The sequence below is a fragment of the Tubulanus polymorphus genome, chromosome 4, assembly GCF_964204645.1.
Source record: "Tubulanus polymorphus chromosome 4, tnTubPoly1.2, whole genome shotgun sequence".
Taxonomy (NCBI): domain Eukaryota; kingdom Metazoa; phylum Nemertea; class Palaeonemertea; order Tubulaniformes; family Tubulanidae; genus Tubulanus; species Tubulanus polymorphus.
In genome coordinates, this window is record NC_134028.1 from 15758413 (window position 1) to 15773715 (window position 15303).

Here is a 15303-nt window from a genome sequence, read left to right on the forward strand (position 1 = left end):
TTTTTAGATTTCATACATATTTTCAAATAAAATTAATATTAGATGAATTAATTTTTTTATTATATAAATGGGGTTTCCAAAAGCTTTCCAATATAATAAATTAATTAAATATAATATTTCTGCAATAGATTTTAAACAAAAATATTACATATAAACATTTAGTTTTAAATTCATTAACTAATTTAGAAATTTATGTTACTGAATCACAGTTTTTTATTTCTAAAGTGGAAAATATATTTGATACGTATGAAGTTACTTTTACTCGAGATGAATATCATATATATATAAAGTAAAATCTAATATGAAATATTGGCAGAATCAATTAAATTTTGCTGTTTATTGTGCAACAACTGGTTGTGGTATAAGTTGGAATGATCATTTAAATAACTTAGATAAAAATTTGAATTATTCTGATTTAAAATTAATTCACACAATATTTAGATTTCGCACATATTTTCAAATCAGAATAATATTAAATGAATTAGAATGTCCTTTACCTGGATCTAAATATTTTAAAGAACAATAATATTAATCTATCTAAGTTTTATAAAATATATAAAAAATGAATTTAATATGAATATTAAATCCGATTTTTGAGCGCATGGTAAATTGCAAGGTATTGGTGAACAGTATGAAATAAAAAGAATTGATTATATGCATAGAATTAGAGCTTATCATAATTATAAAATTGATAATAATAATGGTTGGATTAATTTCATTTTAGAAAATAGTGATGGATCTACTAAAGCTGGTATACAAAGAATAAATCAATCTATTAGAACTTATTTGATATGTATTTTAGGTGCGCTTCATTTGATACACAGAAACAATTCAAAGTATTATTTGAAGATTCAATTCATAATGATAAAAATAGATCGATTCCAGAAAACATAGTGAGATATCAAAATTATTTAGATAAATCACATACTAGATTAAATTATTGTATAGGCCCTAATTAATTATTTCTAATGATTTAGTATTAAAGATGGCAAATATAATTGGTTATAATAATCTAATTAAGACTGCAACAATAAATAATTCATTTGGATTGAATGATATAAATAAAAAGGTTATAACTGCTCAAAAATTAATGGAAGGTGAGAAAAATAAAAAAACATATTCAATCAACAGAAACTAAAACTAAGAATATTAAATTAAATAATGATTCTAAAAATAAAAGATTACAATACTTCACACGGTTATATAAAAACTGATATTATTCAACATGATATAATTAAAACTAATAATGATAAAAAATCCCATGAAAATACTAAATTAGCTATTACTTGTATAGGAATTGTAATCGGAGGAATATTATATTTAAAATTTTAATTTTTTTATTATGTAAAGGGCAAAAGGTGGAGTAGATATTCCATTGGATACTTTTGATGAACCCGGTAAAACTGAAGAAAAACCAACTAGTGAAACAAGTTTTCATGATCCAGAATATAATTCTAATTTAGCAAGACCTGATACTAATGAATTTGTTAATAAAGCACGTTCAAGATTGGATATTGAAAATGAAAATCCAGGTTTATTAAAAAAAGAATTAGAATACGAAGAATTAACTGATAAATTTAAACCAATATTAAAAAATTCTGGTTTCAATATAACTAATAAAGGTATGAATTATTTAGTAAAAGATTTGAAATAATTCAATGGTGACTATTATTGGCATTTGAAAGATGACTATTATTTTTAAGATAACTTCTAATAAAAGTCTCGATAAAATAATAACAAAACCAACTTTAATTAAATTAGAACAATCTAGAATTAAGAAAATCAATAATGATGTTATAACTGATGTTACAGAAGAAGAGATGACTCTAAATAGAATAGAATTTAAACGAAGAAATGGTGATTTTTGAAGATAATTAATGAAAAACTAGAACCAGAAACAATTCCTAAAGAAGTTATTAATTCCAAAACTAGTAAACTTAAATCAAATAAAGTTCCAATTGAAAAACTTTTACCAAATGGATTACTTGATGCAACAGATCAAGAATTAGGAGATTTAGATATATTTTCTGATAAAGCAATAAGAGAAATTATTAGTATAAGACTTACATCTGATAAAAATTGCGCATGATAAAAGTATGAGATTTTAAAATTTGAACTTTAGAAAAAGATAGAACTGATAAAATTAAAGAAATAGAACAATTAAAGTCTGATTTAGAACGACAAGTAATTGATGAAATAGAATATAGACAAAAAGAATTACGTTTAGAAAAAGAAATTGATAATTTAATAGATAATCTAGAAGTACAGAAAGAAGAAATTAAATTATTATTAAAATCATATGATTATAATATTGATAGATTTAAAGTTATTTTTAAAGATTTGTTGATAAAACCAAATTCTGGAATATCACTAAAAGATAGAATACAATTATTATCTAAATTAGAAGGAATCACAATTCTTTCAATTCTAACAGCTGTAAGTATGGTATTCACAACAAAAGCTTTAGCAATATCAAATGCTTTAAAATCTACACCTACTCCTAATAAACCAGATAAACCCCCGAAATATTTATGGGAACTATCTAAGAAATCTGCTGCAGCATTACCCGGAGTTATTGCATCAATTGTTGGTTTTGTTTTAAAATCTGCAGGGAATATTCTTAACTTTGCTGCTGAACATATTATTTTATTTTTAATTACAGTTGTAAGCGCAATTATTTTTGGATTAGTGAATATGATAAAAAATAAAAAATTATTTTTTTTGTTAAATAAATGAGTGGGAGTTATATAAATCCTTCTAAGAATCATAGAATATCTAGTGCTATTAAAGCAGAAAGATCATATCATATAATTACTCATAATCCTTTTAATAGTAATCCCGATGAAACTTTATATGTTAGAATCCCTAGATTAACACAAAATACTTTTTATGTTCCAAATAGTATTTATTTATCAGCTGATATAAAAGTAACTGGCCATGATGATAATTATGTTGTTGATAATGTTGGAAGATATTTGATTAAAAAATTAACTATAAAGATTGGTCCAGAAACAGTTTTCTCATTAGATGATTATAATTTATTTATGCATTATAAAGATTTATGGTTAACTAAAGAAAATAGAAATAATATGATATTTCAAGGCATCCAATCAGAAAACCAAAATAAATTAAGATCAGAAGCCAATAATGCAGTAGTAACTAATGACGTAGATAATTTGATTAAAAAGATTTATGGAAGCAAATATAAAATTCCATTAGACTTTGAATTGATAAATAATAATGCTCCTTTATATAAATACGCAATTCAAGAAGACGTTATATTCGAAATAACATTTGCTCCTGTAAATGAAATTGTATTATCTAGCGTTGTTAGAGATATGGGTTATAAATTATCGAATATATGTTTAGAATATGATACAGTAACTGATGAAAATATTGCTAACTCAATTCAAACCCAATACAATCAAGGATTTTCATTATTATATGATTATATTTATAAATTTAAAACTGTAACTATTAATGCAAATGATGAAATAATTAATGAGAATATTAACTTCCCAAGAAGATCTATTAAAGGTATATTAATATTTTTTACCATTGCAACATATTCTAATGGCGCAATACAGGTCGATAAGTATTATAATCCTAAAATAACAAAAGTAGAAATAACTATCGAAGGAATAGCAAATAAAATATTTTGTCAAGGAATGAGAATGATTGATCAATGGCCAGAAATTAGAAAACATTTTATGAATGAAAAAGTAAAATCATCTGAAAATAGTAATATTAATCAAATTGATTATCACACCGGTAATAAATATGCATTATGGTTAGATTTTAGAACAACAGAGGATAACTTATTACATGGTTCTGGAAAAAAATTACAGAACACTAAAGATGGAATACAATTATTCATGACAAAGAAAAAAGGAAGCTTAAATTTCAAAATGCACATTTATATTATATCTGACGCACAATTAAATATTGTAAATTCTCAATTAAATAGTGTTATGTATTAGAATTTTAATTTTGATAAATATTTATATAATAAATGGATGCAGGTAAAGTATATAAACATATTCCATACATCGAAACACATGAAAATAATGATGGCTTATATTATGTAATACCTTGTAATATAGCTTTGATATTTGATCCTATTTTCAAAAATTATAAAACTAAACTAATAGAAATCGATAATAATAAAAGTGAAGTTGCTGATAATTTAAGTAATGAAATTGATAATAATGTTTTACCTTCTACATCAAATAATGTTTTACCTTCTACATCAAATAATGTTTTACCTCCTACATCAAATAATGTTTTACCTTCTACATCAAATAATGAAATAATATTAAATATTAGTGAAAATAGAAATTATTGTGGCTACTGTAAAAGTGAATTTTCAAACATTAAATCAAATTGGAATAATCATATGAATACAGCTTCACATATTACTAATGTAATAGAGCGTGTTGGTATAAGAGAATTTATAGAACACCCATTTATATATGTAACAAAGTTTGTTTCAAATAGAAAAGTAGATGGTAAAGATTTATATAAAGATTTATTAGGTGAATTTTTATCTAAGGAACCTAGTAATGATAAATTAAATTTATATGCTGCTAAAAAAATATTAGGATCATCAAACATTGTAAATGAAATGTTGGAGTCAAACACTAAGAAAGATGACAATGAAAATATAGTTACGGGAATGCGTATTGATAATAAAGATTCTATGAAACATAAAGTAGAAAATAAAGATACAAGTAATGTTTGGATGAATAAGTATATCAATAAAACAACTATTGATGATGATACGGTAGAGAATTTGAACAAATTGTTAGGGTCTGATGATGAATTAGAGAATGATGATGAAAGTGATTCAGAAAGTAATTATATTAGTAATTATCTTAGTAATAATAATATTGGATGAAAATTGTATGAAATAATAGTTATTAAAAAAGGGGGTTTTAAGTATTAAGGTATCTAATACGTATCTAATACGTATCTAATACGTATTTAATACGTATCTAATACGTATCTAATACGTATCTAATACATATTTAATACATATCTAATACATATTATTTGAAAATACCTCAAATTATAATTTTAAAAAAAAATTTATATTGAAACCTCAGTAATGATAAATAACCTTTATTATTTTCAAACTTATTCATATATTAGTTGAAAAAATAAAAATAAATTGTTTGAAAATTGTATAAATAATATTTATTTTAAAAAAGGGGGTTTTAAGTATTAAGGTATCTAATACGTATCTAATACGTATCTAACACGTATCTAATACGTATCTAATACATACCTAATACATAAATACTTGAAATATCTTATTTTATAAATTTATATTCATAGGGAAATTGTAGTCTCAGAAGTAATTTTGAACCTATATTATTCTTTAATTTATTCATATATTCATCATGTAATTCAGTAGGTATAATTTAATTTTCTTCTAATTTTCTAATCTTTCTTATAAAATAAAACTAAAAATCTTATATTCTCCCTAAAGTCTTTAACAATTGAATTATATTTTTGATTTAAAACCCATGTTGTTATCCCAAAATGTCTCCCAGAGAAAGCTAGATAACATAACTCACTTTCTCTCACTTTTGAATCATGTAAATTTGCACAAGCATCTATAACGAATAATGTATTTAATCCTTTATAAGTATCAATTGCTGTTTTTATACAATTATCTAAATTTTCTTTTACTGTTTTAGGATCTAATATAATAAACTTTTTCATCTTAACTATATCTCTATTATATGTTTTATTCATTTCATAAGTAGGACAAAATAATATTATATTATCAAAATGATTCTTATAAATAGTTTCTAACAAGTCTAATATGAAATGTGTTTTACCACAGTTTGTTACTCCGGTAACTAACATACTATGCGGTTCAAATATAAATAAATCTTTATTCATTTATTCTTTTAATTTTACTAGATAAAATCCATTCATTAAATTTATCATCATACCCTTTATATTTCTCCAAAGAATACTTTTTTCCTTTAAGAGTTTTTGTTTTCAATACTTTTTCTATTTTGTATTCTATTTCATCTGGATTTGGTACAAGTGATAATTCTTGTTCATAGAAATAACCTAATATTTCTTCATCTTTTATATCTCATAATTTATAAACAAAAGGTTTAGTTAATATTATCTTCTTAATCTTAAATATTTCTTCAGTAAAATTAGGGGTATAACCTTTATAAAATGTTTTTCTATATTTAGATATTCTAACGTGTTGTCCTATTTTAAATCTAGGTTCACCGAAATCATATGTAACAAACGCTCCATATAAATTATTCCAAACTATTTCTGAATTATCTTCTTTTCTAGCTTGTATAGGTTTCATATTTATAGAACTATGTTTAGAATTATTATAACCTTTCACCAAATCATCTAATATACCGATATATTGATATGTTTCATGAGCAGTAAAATATTTCCACATTCTAGTTTTCAATGTTTTATTAGATCTTTCTATAATAGATGCTTTTTTATCTGAGTGTGTTGAAAAATATTCTACATCGTTATCAGATAATAGTTTTTTAAAATGTTTATTATAAAATTCCTTACCTTCATCAAATTGTATCTTATCTGGAATAGCTTCTTTAAATATTGATTTAAAAGCATTTGTTACTTCTATACCAGTTTTATTTTTGATTGGAATTGACCATGCGTATCTACTGAATATGTCTATAACATTTAATATCCAGAAATATCCTTTGTTGTGTTCTTCTAAGTTCTTTATATCAATTAAATCAGCTTGCCATTGTTGATCGATATATGAAACCATAACTTTCCTTGTTAAATAAGTTTTATCCATTTTCTTGTGGATTTGATATGTTGGTTGATTTTGTAACCGTGATTTCAATTCACTATATTTTATATCACCATTTTCTTTATCAGATTGAATTTTATCCCATAATTCTGAAACGCTTAGATGGATTATTATTTAAATCAATATCAGATAATTTCTGTGATTCATTTATATCAGTTAATTTCTTTTTCTTAGCTTTTTTTAATTCTGCAGATCTTTTACCTAATTCTCTTGCCCATTTAATTTGTTTCTCGGATCTAGGTTTTTTCTTAACGCCATCACTCATTTATTTTAGTTAATTTTTGTTCTGATTCATTTTCTGTTTCACCGTTTGGGTGTCGTACGGCGCCATCTGTTTCGTTCTTACCTGATTTATATTCTATAGGCTTGATATTCGAAAATGTTATGACACCAGCAGAAATTAATGTCATAACCGATCCTAATTGGAATGAAGCATATCCGACCCATTTTTGTAATTCAGTCATAACTAAGTAGTCATTTTTCAAATCACTGTATTATTTATTTTCATCATCAATTGACATTAACCGGTTACATAATTTTGAATAACATTTGACAATACCATCAGAAATAGAATCATTTATTCTAGCTAATCTTGACTCTTCATAAATCTTAAAATATTTTATTACTTTATCTGGTTTCATAGAGTCTAATTCTTGAAAAGTAATGATCTTAGTTAAAAATTGTTTACACTTTCCGCTAGCAATTAATAATTCAAGATGATGCTTACAATATAAATAGTATTCATAATCAAAATTAAAATTAATATTATTTTCAATTTTGGTCGGAATATCCTTATTATCGTTAATGCCTAAATCATCTAATGTTTTTTCAATATTAATACTATTCTTATTAGATTTCTTTGACATTTATATAGGGGAAAAAAGCGAAAAAAAAATATAATATTTTAATACTAGCTAGTTAAGTTAAAGAATTTTAAATACTAGCTTAGTTAAAATAAAGAATTTCTATTCGAATCTCATTGTTTTTTTTAGTATTTTTTGTTTGTGATATAAAGTATTCCCTTTTTGAAAAGAAATAATAGATTTTGAAAAAAATTTAAATAGAAATAATAGCTAGTTGAAGATATGTAATTTTTAATATATTTTATTTGAGATATATTAATCTTTAACCACTCAATAAAGATTCAATATATCGTTCATTATTTGGATCATTATTCCATAATTCAATAAATTTCTTTTCCTTTGTTAACTGTTCTAAATATAACTGTAAATCTAGTTTATTAGATTTAATTATGTTTTCTTTCTTTTCAAGAAGTCTTAGATTCTTCCAATTCCAAATTAGTTTTATATTGTGTTCATCATTCATGTTAAATTTAGATATCGGTAACACATGATCAATATGAAAATAATCTCCATAATTATTTATATTCATTTTATCATCGAATTGAAATTTTATCCATGATTTAAAAAAATTATCTGTACAACCCTACAAATTAGATAGTGTTACTGAGTGTTTATCTTTACTGAATAATTTTTATAATCTATTTCTCAAACATTTTTCATTTTAAAATTTAGATCTGTTTGTTATCTTTCTTTATGATATTTATTTTGATACTCATTATAATGTTCTCTATTATTATCCCTCCATTCTCTCGTATATTCTGTTATATAATCTAGATGATTTTCTCGATATCTTTTATTATTTTCTTTGTATTTTTCAATATTTTCCATATAATATTCTGTTGAATAATCTGGATTATTTTTATGGAATTTTTTACAATTTTGTTTATTACAAGTTTTGCAATTATAACTTTTACCATCTTTAGAATTTTTATCTTTATTAAATTCTGCTAATGATTTATTTATTTTACATTTAGAACATGTCTTCTGATATATATTAACAACACCATCATTGTTTATATTCATAGTTTGGTATGTTTCTTTTTCATTCTTTAATTCATCTAATTTAGTTTCTAATATATCATCTGTATATTCTAATTTCAATGTATTCTCTAAATGTGTTTTAGTTTTATTGTGTCTTGCTTTTTGAGATTTATCTATATTAATTTTACATGTCGGACAGTAGTACTTATTTGCTTCCATTTTAATACTAAATTTTTTATCAAAATTAATTTTAGAAGTTATTCATTTATATGTTATTCATATATATGAATATTCTAAGAGTAATAGAGATAATAGGGGTTCATATCAAAGGTTTCATTTTTTAATGAGCTCGACCCTTCGACCTTTGGTATGAACCCTTATTATCCCTATTACTAATTTAAATGGTTAGAAAAATATATAGATTTTGACACCAAACAGAGAACTAAAGCTAAAACTGATTTGGAGAAAGATTTCTTCAAGTTAATGAATAATACATTCTATGGTAAGACTTGTGAAAATATTAGAAATAGAAATGATATTGAGTTAGTTAGTAATGGTAAAAGGATAAGGCATTTACAAACATATCCTAAGTTCATAGGTAACAGAATATTTGATGAAAATTTAGCTGCAGTTAAAATGAGGAGAACTTCTATGAAATTTAATAAACCAATTTATGTTGGAGCTACAGTTTTAGAAATATCAAAGTTATTAATGTATGAATTCTATCATAACGTATTGCAACCTCATTTTGGAGAAAAGCATATATAGAAATCTTATATTTTGATACTGACAGTTACATATTAAAGATAAAAACTAATAACATAACAGATGATTTGAAAACATCAAAACATCATTTTGATTTTAGTTATTATCCTAAAGATCATGAATTGTTTAACAATGATAATAAAAAGGTGCCTGGTAAATTCAAAGATGAATTAGGAGGTGAAGAAATGGTAGAATTCATTGGTATTAGATACAAAATGTATTCATATAAAACTAAAACTCATGAATCAGAGAAATTGAAAGGAATTACCAAAAGCGTTGTTAAAAAGAATATTCATTTCAAAGATTACATCAATTGTATATTCAATGAAGAAGTTAGAAAACATAAGATGAGATGTTTAAGATCTGAAGATCATGAAATGTTTATTGAAGAGGTAGAGAAGATAAGTCTAAACCCATTTGATGATAAAATATATATTTTAGATGATGGTATAGCTAAAGGTGTTAATGGACTGAATATTGCTAGAAATGTTATTACAGAACTTATTGTAACTGAACCACTGATAATAAAATAATATATAATTTTATTTTTTAAATATTTTATTTTTTTAATCTTTAAGTCACTTTCAAATTCTAATATTTGTTTTTCTAAATATGTTTTTAATTTAGTTTTATTTATATCATGAGGAATAATATCAATATTATCAACTTTATCATTCATTTATTTAGAAAAGAAATTACTAATTAGTAAACTTATATGCTACAAATATAACAATAACAGTTCCGCCTAAAATCCACATTATTTCATATTTCTGTTGTTCTTTACTTGGGGTATAATAATCTGATAATTTAGGTTTGTATAGATGTAATTTTTCTTTATTGGTTACAACGTTATATAAACTCATTGCATCATCGACTGATTGAAAATCTCTATGTGAAATCTTCTGATCATATAATTCTTTATTGATGTAATCCATATAGTTTTGTCTGTTTTCTCTATATTCTCCTGCTGCTCTATTATCTGCTCGATATTGCTTAGTATATAGTTTAATACAAGTTTTGCAGCAATATTGAAAACCATCTTAATCTTACGCTTACTAAATTCTGTTATAGCTAATTTATCTAATTCACATTTAGAACATTTCTCGTAGTATATATTTATAACACCAGTGTTATTTGTAATATTGAGAGTTTGTGATTGTTCTGGTTCCATTTTAATATCAAATATTTGTTACTAAATTTATTTTAGAAGTTATTCATTTATATGTTATTCATATATATGAATATTTTAAGAGTAATAGGGAATATGAGGGTTCATATCAAAGGTTGAAGGGGCGAGTGAGTAAAAAATGAAAAAATAAATTCGAGCGTGCGAGAATTTATTTTCATTTTTATCAGCTCGACCGTTCGACCTTTGGTATGAACCCCCATATTCCCTATTACTGACTCCTTCTGCGGATAATGAATTCGCGATAAGAAGTCGGAATCTAAATGCTGTTTTCAGGCCTATATTTTACAGAAAATTGATACCCCTGTAGTAAGATACTCCATCGCTGTAATTGTCCCGTGGCAAACCCATCAACTTCCATTTTCTCAACCAAAGAAGAGCCTTATGATCTGTTACCACCGAAAATGGCTTTCCATATAGATAAACTTTAAAATTCCTAATTGCTGAGATAAGAGCCAAACATTCTCGTTCACTAGCTGAATAAGCTTGTTCCTGTTTTGTTAATGATCGACCCCCGTATGGTGTAACTGTTCTTTCCCATCAGCACCTGTTTGCAACAAACAATACCCGACATCATTATTAGACGCATCGCAATGCACTATAAATTCATCCTTTAACGAAGGAAACGCCAATACCGGAGCTGTTACCAAGGCCTTCTTAACATCATCAAGCCTCCTGACATTGTTCATCAAAAGACTCCTGACACACGCACGCACGCACGCACGCACGCACGCACGCACGCACGCACGCACGCACGCACGCACGCACGCACGCACACACACACACACACTATCTTTTTCCACACACATAAAACCCTATAACTATTGCTTCTACAACTGTATCAAACTGTATCAGAATCCAGGAAGAAAGCCACTAGATATTTGGATGGATATATGAAAGCTGTGGGTACGTCAAGTAGTTTCACCGTTATTTGGATTCTCATTTCATGACGATTAGTGCTGGATTAGTTAATCTCTATGATTTGTGATTGACGTTACTTTCTCAAATTAAATCAATATACATATACCAACAATTAAACCTGGATTGACTTTTCAAGTCAAGTCTCATTAATTTTTCAAACTGCTCATATTTCAGATTTGAAAGTGTGATCAATAAAGTGAAATTGAATTGAAAATATGAAGTTTGTTCAATATAAACAAATTGAATTGAATTCCAAATTTTAAGGGTCATTCTTAAGAATCCGCAGACCTGCCCTGAGAGGCCACATGGCTTCTCAGGGCAGGAACCTGCCCTGAGAGGCCATTGGCGCAATTAAGCAGTATAAATGGAAAACTCGGCTATAATTCTGATGAAACGGCGAACTATCTCGCCGATGTTTGACATGCACATTGTCGAGTCATGAAATTAAATGGATTAAAATGAAATATATTAAACGTATTGATATATCGACACTTAACAAATAAAACGAAAGTAATATTTCAATGAAAATTCATTCATAATAAGAAATGTATTTTTAAAAAGTCATGTAGTTAACCGACGACGAAAAGTTATGGTGATTATATAAATTTCAAAGCATTAATTTAATTATTCAAATATCCTATAGGCCTACATAAACAATTTGTGTCGTCCACTGATATCAGTGCGTTTCAATATGCTGTATACTCTAATTCAACAGTGAATTTTTCGGGGGTTTCTACTGTTTTCGCAGAAACTCTATTGTAATTCTGCTGATCCTATTTTTTCTTCTCCGGGGTAAGGGTTGGTTGATCACATGTCATATTATTTTTCTTTAGGTTAATTACCTGAGCGCAGGCCAACTTTAATCAGTTTTATACTTTATCTAATGACAATGGCATAATTATAGTTGCCACATGCAATAAGGCATACGCAATTGAATCTAATCTGATCAGCCCTGCGGGTGCAATTATATACGTAGTCTACTGTCGTCAACCTGCCCTGAGAGGCCAGTTCAACTGCTGCAGTTTGAGTTCTGCAGATCACCTGCCCTGAGAGGCCAGTTCAACTGCTGCAGTTTGACTTCTGATATCAACCTGCCCTGAGAGGCCTGTTCAACGGCTGCAGTTTGACTTCTGATATCAACCTGCCCTGAGAGGCCACTCTTTCATTTTGCAGATATCAACCTGCCCTGAGAGGCCAGTTTCATTCTGCAAAAATCAACCTGCCCTGAGAGGCCAGTTTCATTCTGCAGATATCACCTGCCCTGAGAGGCCAGTTTAACTGCTGCAGTTTGAGTTCTGCAGATCACCTGCCCTGAGAGGCCAGTTCAACTGCTGCAGATTGACTTCCGATATCAACCTGCCCTGAGAGGCCACTTTAATTCTGCAGAAATCAACCTGCCCTGAGAGGCCAGTTTCATTCTGCAAATCAACCTGCCCCGAGAGCTGCTGAAGTTTGACTTCCAATATCAACCTGCCCTGAGAGGCCAGTTTCGTTTCGATAATACAGATTTTTCCTACATTTGCAATCTAGGCTAGGCCTCACGCATGTTACCAAAATGAGTTTAGAAAATGTGTCGAATGTTTTATATTGACGTAATGAGCAATTGCGGCGTGCTCTCCTCATCTCTTCGTCACCTCCCATTAATGTGTGAGCAAGCCGATAGCCAGTTTAATTACGATGCAATAAGGACTTTGTTATTTAACACAAGTGCATTCATATTTATTGATGCAAACAATGCATATATAGAAATACGTATGCAAATGTAACACAAGAAAGTGAAGTGCAAAGGAATTAGAAGAAACATATAGCACGTTAATCGTAAATTATAGATTACAAATAAAAACAGCGCCGCTTGGAATCATATAATTTAATTTTTACAAAAACTTGTATCATCGTTATCATTAATTACCTTACATAGCAGCAAAATTCTATTCCTGAGAGTAATTGTGATTTTTCTTCTTCATTAAGTTATAGATGAAATTTTTTATGATGTTTTGATAAGAAATGTTCCCACAGAGAAAAGTTTTTTTCATTTCTTTATTTCTATGAAAAATATTAGTATTTTTTAATTTGTTTCTGAAAAATACCAATTATAATTCTATTTTCTTATATATTTCAACAAAAATTCATATTTTGATTTTAGGTAACTTTTTTTTCCCTTACGTCTTGACTATTTAACTGTTTTAGCTTAATATGATTAAAAGCATTTGTATTTCTCAATTTATTTCTATAGAATACAGCGTAGTCTTCTATTGTATGATCGAAAACTTTAGTTTGAATCTGAATATCCCGATCACCTTGCCACCATTTCAGCTCACTCTGTTGAATGGGTTTTCATTTTCTATTGATTCAAACGACTGGCCTCTCAGGGCAGGTTCTGGAAAATCTGCAGAAAGACTCATATGAAATTTTGAGTTTGTTCAATAAAATTTTATTCAATTGAATTGAAAATTGTTAATTAGTATTAATTTTGGAACTACTATAACCACGTAGTGGAAGGATGACCAAAACTGCAGTTAGGCCATCATCTCTGTTCTGTCCACTTCATTGTTACTAAACCGATGGTGATTGTGTTTTGGTACGGACCAATAAAGTTTATTTGTATTTGTATTTGTATTTGTATGCAGCAGGTATTAAGATTAAGAATTAGAGAGAGGTAGCGGTAGACGAAGTTTAATTTAGCTTTAATTTAAGCGGGCAAGGCTACTGTATTTTAATCACTCGAATAATCATCAGTGATACAGGCGGACTACTACGGACATAATGGTTGACGTTCCGATAAAAGAGATTGACTTGATACTAGCACGAGTAAGTAATATGTCAAAGTCAAACTCAAAGAACTTGGTAAACAGCCAGATTTAATGAATAAATAGAGGCGAGCCAGTGCCTCTTCAGTCATAGAATTCTATATTGTAAAAAAACATCATAGACGTTTTGTTGAAGGCACTTTAATTTCGGATTAGGCCTATAGCTATACGAATTATACTCGAAACGGAAAAGGGAAATAGCGTTTGAAAAACGGAAGTAAAAAACGCATGAAGAAACGATATGTTAAATAACGCACAGCATTTTACTCCCAGGCATTGGCATAATTTTGAGTTAATTATTCAGTACTTGTGTGGAGGGGGACGGTCATTTTGTAACACCTCGCGCATGCGTTATTCTCCGGGACTCGACCCTTAGTGACGCTGTGAAACCGGTGCGCTTGTTATTCCAAAAAATTCAACCCGTTGCTAAGGGACTGTGCTTTTTGTGGGATTCAATCCTGTCTTCCAATTGGTTTCTACGAAAAAAAACGAACTAATAATAACATTTTTTTGACAATATTTTGTGAATATTCTTTGTAAATATTCTGAAAATTACACAAAATCATTTTGTTATCCTTCATTCACATATTTAAACTTCGCGTGACGCGGCCCGCAAGTTTCGACGAAAGTTCGTCCGTGAACGTCATTTTCATTGCCACGATTTAGCCAATGCCGATGTGTCCCGGATATAAACTACAGTTTTTGAGAAGGACGGTATGGAGAAATAAAGGTTATTTGAATTTGCTGATTAACTTAAGGAGCTTCGGCGCTCGCTGTGCGCTTAAAAATAGGCCGATTAAATTGCACAGGGTCTCGTAATCAATGAGTATCGTAAACTAAGAACTTATCTAGATTGGATTTTACTTCCGGGTTGGTTTTTAGCCCACTTGGGACTTAAAGTCCCAGCGGGCTATTGCGTTCACTTTTCGTCCGTCATCCGTCCGTCCG

At 27.8% G+C, this 15303-nt stretch overlaps 1 protein-coding gene across 4 annotated transcripts in view; it reads left to right on the forward strand.

Moving 5' to 3' along the window:
• The first annotated feature begins 14005 nt into the window (after positions 1-14005).
• The window catches only part of LOC141904778 (exocyst complex component 7-like), a 221742-nt gene continuing 220444 nt past the window's right edge, over positions 14006-15303 (forward strand). For 2 of the 4 annotated variants that reach the window (XM_074793438.1, XM_074793437.1), the window contains exon 1: positions 14006-14356. In XM_074793438.1, coding sequence (XP_074649539.1) covers positions 14312-14356 — 45 coding nt within the window. In that variant the 5' untranslated portion in view covers positions 14006-14311. The remainder of the gene's footprint in view (positions 14357-15303) is intronic. The other 2 variants (XM_074793435.1, XM_074793436.1) reach the window with 2 other exon arrangements.